The 9647-nt window shown below is 46.1% G+C and overlaps 1 protein-coding gene across 1 annotated transcript; it reads right to left on the reverse strand.

Moving 5' to 3' along the window:
• Window positions 1-415: 415 nt before the first annotated feature.
• Window positions 416-3784, reverse strand: IL6 (interleukin 6). Its single transcript, XM_075417455.1, is given in 4 exon segments — window positions 416-607; window positions 2929-3075; window positions 3307-3426; window positions 3428-3784. Coding segments are annotated over 4 exon segments (816 nt in total).
• Between the last annotated feature and the right edge of the window lie 5863 nt (window positions 3785-9647).

Raw genomic sequence — 9647 nt, forward strand, 5'->3', positions numbered from 1 at the left:
TTCAAACAGGTTATACGGGTTTTTTAAATCAGATTTTATTTGTTCTAAAAATATAAATAAGTCATAAATACCATCTCAAATATTTTAAAAGCATAAGTTATACAACAGTGTCTCTGGCTTCTGAAAATATTTTTTGTTCAATACATATTAAACTGATATTCTGAATAGTACCATTAGAAATGAAATAAAGTAGGTCCTTTGTTTAAATTATTTCTAAATATCGAAAATATAAATAGGAAACATTAGAAACGAATAAATATTTTAAATACAATAAATAGGTTCCTAGAAGGAAATGAGAATATATATATATATAAAAATGCAAACCATTATTACTATTTCTGGTTCTTAAAACAGAACAACTGTCGTCTGCCACATGACAGATTTGTTAGGAAGGATTGTGCCTGAATTAAAACATTCAGACACTGAAACTCCTGGTGTTTTTCAAATAGCGAACAGCCCTCACGGTTTTCTCCATAAATGAAGTAAAGCCTCGGAGGATGAGGTGGGTGGTGATTTTCTCTATCCAGGCCTTATCGGACCTCAGCTTTGCGCGGAGGGATTCCTGGGTAGCTGAGTCTGGGATGACGACTTCGTCGGGGTTTATCACCTGTGAAAAGGAAAAGGACGATATTGAGATGCCCTGGTTAAAGCATGGTGACTGAGCTTGTTGGAGAGCATTGGTTTGTATGGAGAGTATGTTCCTGAGCAGCTGCGTGTCCACTGTTTCTGCACTGCTGCCAACAGACCTCTTTGGGACCTGCGCTGCCCTACAGCCCTGCTTCCGCCGCGGGGTTCGAGGTGCCTGGATACCTGCTGCGATTACTGCGGAAGACTCGAGGGGTCTTGTCTGATCTATACTACTTTTTCTGGTTTGAATGCAGCGTCTGGCATCGCGGTCCCACACGCTGCACTGGGCAGAGGGACGCACCTCTCCTGCTCTCTGCTGACCGCGTGGTCAGATGGGAAGGTGCTGAGCGTGATTCGTCGCAACCTTTACTGGCTGCTGCGTCCTGAGTCATAAGTTAATTAGATGACATTGGAGTACACTCACATTTTGCAGTGGATTAACAGTTTCCACAGATGTCAGACTTGTTCGGCTGCTTAATTCTTACTTTCCAGGCATTTAGGCATGTGGGAAACCATCACCGACTTTCGGTGATGTGTGGGATGCTAACTGCGAGGTGAATTAAAGGAGCGATGTACCTAATGCTGACTGACAGCACTGGGTGCCTGGTACCCAAACGCCTGTTAAGAACTTGTCCCCTGGAGCAGGTAGGTGACTGCTGAAAATGGGAGTTAGCCAAATCGTGGAACTGGTTTAGCTGGCATCTAGAAGTCTAACAATAAACTATTTGCTTCATCCTGGTTTTAGGATCTCTCCTACCCTTTAACAAGTGACAAAAGCATGTGCACCTCCTCCTGGAAAGTATTTTTATATGAAATTCAGTAAGATACGAATATCCTTTCTGTCCAGACCACTTCGAAGAGAATTCTGGTTACACACCAAGTTACTGGTGTATCCATCTCCTTGATGCACGCTGTACAGGTTTTTATCTGGATATCCAGACAGGGATCGTGCTGGTGGATCTGCCTGACCGCAAGTGACAGGTTCTGTCCTTTCTCTCCTCGCCTTACATAGCAGATAGACTTCTCTCGTAAAGAAGAATTTCCAGCCGGGAGATCAAGACTCCTCTTTTTCTTAAAATCTCCGCGGTTTCTAAAAGCACAGGTTTTGCTTTTGACCATTGTGTTCAACTCTGCTTGTTCCAGTTGCCTCAGTCTTTCCAATTTTCCAAAAAGGCCACTCTCCGCCAGTTAGGAAACAAACTTTCTACCAAGTAATGTATCAATGTATCAGTAGCCAGCTGCTGTCTTGTGACGGGACTATTGTTCTTAGCTAGTACAGTGTGAAAAAAGCAGGTCAGCTCCCTTTCACTTAAAGAATGATGGACATGAATAAATGTGTTAGGAGAGGTACAGCAAACACACAATGGGCTTCTCGGATGCCAAAAACCACCTTGGAGGAAATCATGCCCTGAGATTTCTGCAGCTCTTAATTCTGCGGCCCTTACTCACCTGGGTGGTTCTTACTGAGGCAAATAGTTTCCCTGATGACAAAGGCGGTATTCATGTCAAGGGTTATTAGCGTGAGTAAGAAGTACAGGAATGAAGTGAATTTTTGAAGTGTGATCTTTCAGAGCTCTCCAAAACGTGCAAAATGACTGTCAGAAATGAATAGCATTTAGTTTACTGAATCAAAAGAGTCAGGTGTTGGTAAAGAAGGAAGATTTTTTTTTTGTGATCATTACAAGCAAAAAGTGAGCTTTTCAGTAGGCAGCACCTTTTATTTAGTCAAGTTATTAACTCATGTTCTGAATTTAATTGTCTTCCTTGCTTTTTAAGCTACTGATACCTCAGTATACCATACAGCTTGGCTGAAAAGTTTCTTTTGAAGAGTCTTAAAGCTTAATGATATTATAAAAATGTATTTGCCTTTGTTTCTGTGGGCTTCTAAAAAAAGTTACTTGTTTCTACTTTTCAGGGAGTTGCAACACTAGAAGGCTCGGACTGAACTGCAGTTCTGCGGTAAGGAACAAACTCACTGAGAAATCTTGCTTCTGTCAGCCAGGCAGCATTAGTGCATTTGTTCTTACAACAATATGATGCATGTAATTGTTGGGTTGGAAGTTAGAAATAACAATAGAAAGTAGGAAGGAGAGTTGTTTCTTTAAGACAAGAGAACAAAAGCTTGTAAAACCTGAAAGTTAGTCATAAGGGTAAGTATCAGAGCGTAAGGAACCATCACCTGTTTCCGCTGAAAGAAGAGAAAGCGGGAAATGTTCAGCTTGGCACAGCATCCTATTCCTCTGACTACGCATCAGCGCTAAGCCATTAACAATTATCGGAGTGAATTTAAAAGCGACTCACCATCTGCCTCAGGGTACGTGCCAGGTGCTCGGTAGCGTAGCACAGCGATTCGACGTTCTGCTTTTCGCTGGTGAAAGTGTCCCGTACGTATTCAAGGTATGTCTGAAATGCGTAAAGCCCGCTGGAGATTTTCTTCAAGCATTTATCCTGAAATGAGAGGAAGGTGAGAAAGTCACGTAGGGCTCAGGAATGCCTCGACTGCAGCACTGCGCATACAGCGCGGGCGAGGGGAGTCTGCTTGTACGGAGCGTGGAGGTCTGTGCCACGCCGAAGCTGGCTGGCACCCGTCTTTATGTCAACTTCCATCGTTCTCCGGAGCAGGCAAAGATCGCCCCGGGTGTGTAGGGTTAGACTGGGAAGAAGAGAGCGGTTCCTTGCCTCGCTGAAGCCGGCGAGCAGGCACCCATCTTCCTCCGTCACCCTGGGGAGCTTGAGGTTGTTCTGGACGAGCATTTCCATGCTGTTGGCGCAGACGGTGAACTTCTCGCACATCTGGGGGAGAGACACCGAGAGGTTCGGTCGTGCCTTGGCCGGAGGCCGCCGCGCCGGGGCCGTGCGCGGGTGCGAGCCGGGCGGTACCCACCTCCTCCTGCAGCTGGGCCGCCCGGGCCTGCAGCAGCCGGGCCAGCCGCACGCTGTCGGGCAGGGCCGCCCGCCGCGGCGCCGCCTCCGCCTCCTCCTGCTCGGCCTCCCCGGAGGAGTCGGCGGCGGGCGGCGGGGCGGCGGCGGCGGGCGGCAGCAGCAGCACCGGCGGCAGCAGCAGCAGCAGCAGCAGGGGCAGGGCGGCGGCGGCGGAGCCGAGGGCGGGCGGCCGGAGCCCGGCGCCGTCGCGCTGGCAGCCCCGGGGAAACTTCATGTTGCGGCTCCTCGGCTGCGGCCCCGGCCCCCTTCTCGTCGGCGAGGCTGGCGGGTCGAGTGAGCTCCGGGCATCGCTGAACGTGTATTTATCGAGGGGGCTTCGAGATTATTCACGGCCCGGGAAAATCCGGCGTGAGAAGACGGGGGTGTGTGCGCGGCGGAGCGCGCAGGGCTTGACACAGCGCTCGCCCCGTCCGAGAGCGGAGGGATTGTGAAACGGGGTCGGGGGGGGGCAGCCCGGGAGCGTGAAGTCATCCCGCTCCTGCACCGTAACTCCTTGAGGGCCGGGCTACCACCCCCCCCCCCCCCCCCCCCCCAACCCCCCACGTCCTCACCTGCCGCCTTACCCGGGGCCGGGGTCGCGGCTGGAGCCTGCCCGCGCAGAAAGCCTCAGGAATCATTCCCACCTGCCTACCTACACGCATTCTTTACATATTTCCATATATTTTAATGTGTTCTAATGTTCTATAAATTACGTATTATGCATGTTTATATGTATTAGCTATTTTTTATTAGTTACTTACGTGGAACTCAATGCACATGTTTAGGTGCTGGGTACGTATAACTTGTCAGTTGTCTCTCCCTCCCTGTGAGCTACGTGTGAGCAGGATGCGATACATCACCTACAGGCAGGACGCGATACATCTCGTGTGGGTAGGATAAGATACATCATGTACATACACTTCAAGTTGAAACGCGCGGGGAAGGGAGCGAAGCCGGCTCCTGTGGCTCTGACGGGAGGGCGGCTGCGGGAAATGCCACGCGGTTCCCCGTTATCTGCTGCCTTATCTCCTTCTGCCTACCTGGGAGGTGTGCCGGGAATTTTAACCTTCCACAGAGGGGCTCTTCACCCAGGGCGAGTGTGCCCATTTGGCTAAAGCACATAGAGCGTGGACGGAGTCAAACTGCGCGAGGCACGCTGACATTGAACTTTTGGAATGTCTTGAACTGGTCTTGGCCAAGCTGACTTTTTTTTGGTGTGTGAAATCTGTGCCGTTTTTCTCATGTAAGAAAGACCCGAGAAAGACCTGATTCTGCTTCAAGAGGTGTAAACAGGAGGGTGCAGAGCAGGGAGAACAGAACATGGGGCATAAGAGAGAGGATACAGAGAGACAATGCAGTGAATGAACTCGAGTGTCCTCATTTGGACTCTCCCTTTAAAAAAAACCCGATGCTGCTAGTTAGTTTTCTGAGAACAGCCTGGTTAGAGAGCCTCAGGGAAGAAGCAGGGTACTACTGTTTTTTTTTATTTAGTGTCCCGTTCTGTCAGTAGCGGAAAGGCAGCTGCAGTGATTTTGCTGGGTGGAGAGTTACGAGCGCCAGAACGCCAGTGTGAGAGAGCGGTTTTCAACAGCAGCAACCCGTCTCTGCGCAGTCCCCTGCGCGGGGCGAAGGGGAGCCGTGGCTGTAACCTTCTGTCACTTCTGTTCGCTCTCCTGCACCGGGTCTGCGGCGTTGGCTGTAAGAGCAAAGCGTACCACTAACGGTATGTTTGAGTGGTATCGTAAGATCCGATTGCAAGGTACCAAAGGATTAGAACAACCAGACCAGATGAGCTCAGTGGTCCCGGCAAGCCGAGTATTTGCCTGCTGATTACCATCAGGGGCAGCTACAGCAGGGACGGGAGCTCCTGCCTCCCTCTTTTTCCATTCGTGGTAGTGCACGGACGTAGCGTGTCTCAGAGAGGGATTTCCTTCCACTGGCAGGCAGCTCGCAGGCTGCCCGCTGCAGACAGCCAGGCTTTCCCTTTACCTAACCCCAGTGAAAATACTGACTATTCCTAAAATTACCAAAGTTTGGCAGAAGACTACATTTCCTTGATAATATCTTTTCAGCAGGTTTTTTTCATAAATTACTCTTGTTCGTAGCTCTGTAATTTTTAATCGTCTAACCTTATTTTGTGAGTTGTCCTTTTCTCCTTGTGTCATGAAACTGTCTGTTCTGTAACAGTTTCCAAAGAACATTTTTGTGCTGATCACTGCTATACAGGGATCGGTCTTGCTGATCTGTGTAGTTACATCTGCAGAGTGAAATAAAAGCAAATTTCAGCTGTTGTTCCTAATCTAAAAGCTTCTAAGCCTTCAGTTGTTATTGTCTCCTTTTGCATTTTGTGGTTTTGTTTACTCTTTTTATATGATTGTCCGTGTGACTTTTCAGAAGTACAGAGTATGCTTACATGCTCCAGTGGAGGTTGCTCATCAATGCCTTACAAACTCGGTTTGATAATCTAGTACAAAGCGTAGCGTTCAAGGGAAGGAGGAACTCTAATGTACGCAATAGCATTAAAGTACTTCTGCTATTATTCTAGTTTCTTATGTAAAACCTCTTTTTTTTTTTTGATTGGGACTGCACATTAAAGAAATACTTTGCACTGATCTACCTATAATAATGGTTAAAGTTTGGGAGGGGCTTACAGGGGGTTAATTAATCTGGACTGTACTACACTGAGCTACGCTGATTCATCAGTAGCCATGTTGTTCAAAATGTAGTAAGCTCTGAACAAACAGCAGTTGCTCATGAGTTAGCTACAGGTCAGGAGATTTGTCTGTTGGTACTTCAAAATGTGTAAATAATATTATTGAGACTCTAAGGCATAATTTCTAGATACAGAGGAATTTCTTTCCTGCATAGCGTCTTTGTAATACTGCAGCTTACTGTTCTTGTATCCTTTTGTAGCTATTGTTCTTCATTTCGCTGGGCAGGTGAATTCTCTTTTTCTTGTCATTGATACAGTAGACCAGATGGCTGCATCCTGACATACAAAACCTTCCTAAGGTGAGATTTCAGCAATTCCCAGTGTTGATCCAACTTTTTTTTACTGTGGGCAATGGTCATTTCTACATTTCTGTGGGAGCAGAGGGGCCAGTTCTGAATGTTGTAAAAAAATCTCTCAGACTGTCCACACATGAAAATTTCTCCCAGTTACAGTCTAGGGTGAGTTTACAGCCAGGGAGCCAGTCCAGGATCATCCCACGTGTCAAACTCTCTCTTCTTGGATCGGTATCGCAACTCACAGACCCGTTCCAGAGCAGCTTCAGTTTCTTCTGGAGTTGCTCTGCCAGCGAGCAAGCCCACGCCGCTTTTGCTCCTGCTGACCTGGGAGATCTGCAGACAGGAGGCTGTTTTCAGGACAGATGGGTGACACCAGCATGGAAGTGCTACCACCACTGAAGTGCCGTCGCGGTCAAAGCTCATCACCCCTCTTCTGTCAGCCATCAGCCCCGCCATGGGCCAAGGTAAAACCCAGTGCTGCTGGCAGCATCAGGAGACCTTGCTTGCTGAGTGCTGTGAGTCAGCTAAATGGATATATATAAATGGCATTCCTATATGGAAAAAATATGATCTTTTAATACAGTGAGAGAATTACTACGACTGCAGTATTTTCCACTCTGATTTATCTGTGTGTTTGGTTTGACTGTTTTTTCTTCCTAAAAATCGCCACTATTCTACAGTAGTAATGCAAACCACTAATGTTTGTTTGGAGATTACGACTTTGGATTTTATTGTTGATAATAAGAGAAAGAATACCACTAAAAATGTGGTGTTCTTCTGTAAAAGTGTTAGTTTGTGTATGGAAGAAAATGCCAGTTGCTGGTAGACCATGCAAGCAGGATCACAACAATGACTAATCAAATAACTTCCAAATGTCTTGAATGAGGTGGAAAGCTGATGTCCTGTTCCCCTAACATATTTTCGGATGTATCCCTCAAATCTTGGAATGAGGGATCTTGAGTTCCTACAAATCTTGTAAAAAGTGGAGGCGAGTTCTTTGTAGTCCGTCAAGACATGAACACTTCACCCACGCTAGAGTTCATTTCTTTGAAGGATCTTTGTGTTGCACATTCACTGCCATTGCAGGGTCTGTAAATGCTTATGTGCCTCTCCTCTATGTTTTCTGGAGTTTTCATGGTCCAAAGTATTAGTAGTATCATCCTAAAGAGTCTCAGTCAAAAATCCCAAGCTTCAAAAACTGGATTTTTTTTTGCCCGTGCATTTTCAGATAAATGGTCACCACTAGCTCCGCTCAGAGCTTGAATGTGTGAATGTTAAACCAAGCTGCCCTGTGCCGTATTTGAAGTGAACAGGTTGAACAGGTCATTAAGATCCAGTGTTTATGTTTCTCATAAGCAAACACTGCTTTGAGAAGCTACGTGTCACCAAAGAGCTCTGGTGCGCTTGACTGACGGCCCTTTGCTTTTGCAGCTTTGCAAGTTCTTTGGTTCTCTGTTCATTGTTTGCAAGGGAACTGCAGAGTTGTTGGGGGATTTTTTAGGTGAAAAGCTCTGGGGATTGCTCATTTTTCTTCCCTAAAGGCAAACTTGCATCATTTTTAAACAAGACTAGGATGTGTAGTAATAGACTTACATTTTTTTTTTTCTTGAGTGTATCATATGCAAATACCATGAATTTCCATGCCTTAAGCTAAATCACAGGTTTAGAGGAAAAATTCTTAGTTAGCTTTAAATTATCTCCTGGTTTTCGGCTTTATCTGCTTAATCTTGAGAAGAGAGATCATGCCATGGTCTTCTGTAGTCAACTTCCAAGCTGGCAGGTATGCAGTCCTAGGTGAAGGAGGTCCGGGAGATAACTCTGCTTGGGGAATATCCCAATGCCACAGGTCACTTTAAGTAGACACATCTGCTTCAAAGTGAAACGATTGCAGGCTCCTGAACTCCACAGTGGGAATATTGTAACACTTGCCCAGTGAACCTAGGTCTGCACCGGGAGGCAGGCCTCTGTGTAAGGCACCGAGCAGAGAGCTGGCCCTGACAGAAATACCCCGGTGGCCTTTTGTCTTTCACAAGCACGATACCTGCACGCTAGCTATATTTGGCTTGTTTGTGATCATGACCCACTATGGCAAGGCGCTGTTTTGGCAAGGATCCCATTTTGAGTTTTGTGTTTCAAATTGTTATTGGCTGTTCTTCTGTAGAAAATCTCTGTCCCCTTTTAAAAATAAATTGACTGTAAAATCCACTTGTGTTTAAAGAACTTCTTGGTTCCGTTTGAGCTCACTTCTGAGCATGAAAGATGAAAATTGGAAGTTATATGACAGAGGAAAAGAGTGAGGTTTTTCAGTCACCAGGGAAGAAGATGAAGCTGAAAAGAGAACAGAGTGAGGGGCCTGAGTGTATGGGAGGTGCTGGATGGCGAATGTATGTATTATCTTTGCTGTTTGCGATTTTGAACATAGTACATTAGATGTGGATTGTGTTTTACGAAGCATTTAAAAGGCAAGTTATCTCTCTGAGGAGCTTGCTCAGTGCCAAAGGAAACCAAAGGGATGTCAATATTTATCCATATTTATCCGTAAAGTAATCTCACTCGTGAATGCATACCAAGTATAGTTCAGTTCAGTAAACCAAGGATCTGTTTCACTCTTTACGTAAGTTTGATGTGTTGCTCAACGAGACACCTGTAGATCTAAAGGTGTTTACCCTCATTCATGCCTAACTTTTTGGTGCCTATAATCTCTTTATCAGACTGTTGCTTTGCTCAGTTTGACATTAAGCCAACTGTCCCCGTTCTGCTTTTCCTGGTGATTGCCTTTCTGTGTCAGTGTAAATTACCCACACATAACCCAAGTCACGTAATGATCTTTTTGTATTTTTTCCTGGATAGCAGCAGTTTCTCTCTGTACTGAGAACCAAAGTTGGGTGGTATCAGTGGTTATTTTTGCCACTGTATGCAAAATGACGCAAGAGATAGTACTTTTCGTGCTTCTGAGAGCTTTATTTCTACATCAGAGCTTAGAATAGGGAAATATAGTTGCATGTGGGCAGATGTAATTTATATCCCATCTGAGTACAATGAGGCATGTAGACTGTCCACCCAGAGGACATATGCTACAAAGTGGCAGT

This window comes from Opisthocomus hoazin, chromosome 4 (assembly GCF_030867145.1).
Source record: "Opisthocomus hoazin isolate bOpiHoa1 chromosome 4, bOpiHoa1.hap1, whole genome shotgun sequence".
NCBI lineage: Eukaryota > Metazoa > Chordata > Aves > Opisthocomiformes > Opisthocomidae > Opisthocomus > Opisthocomus hoazin.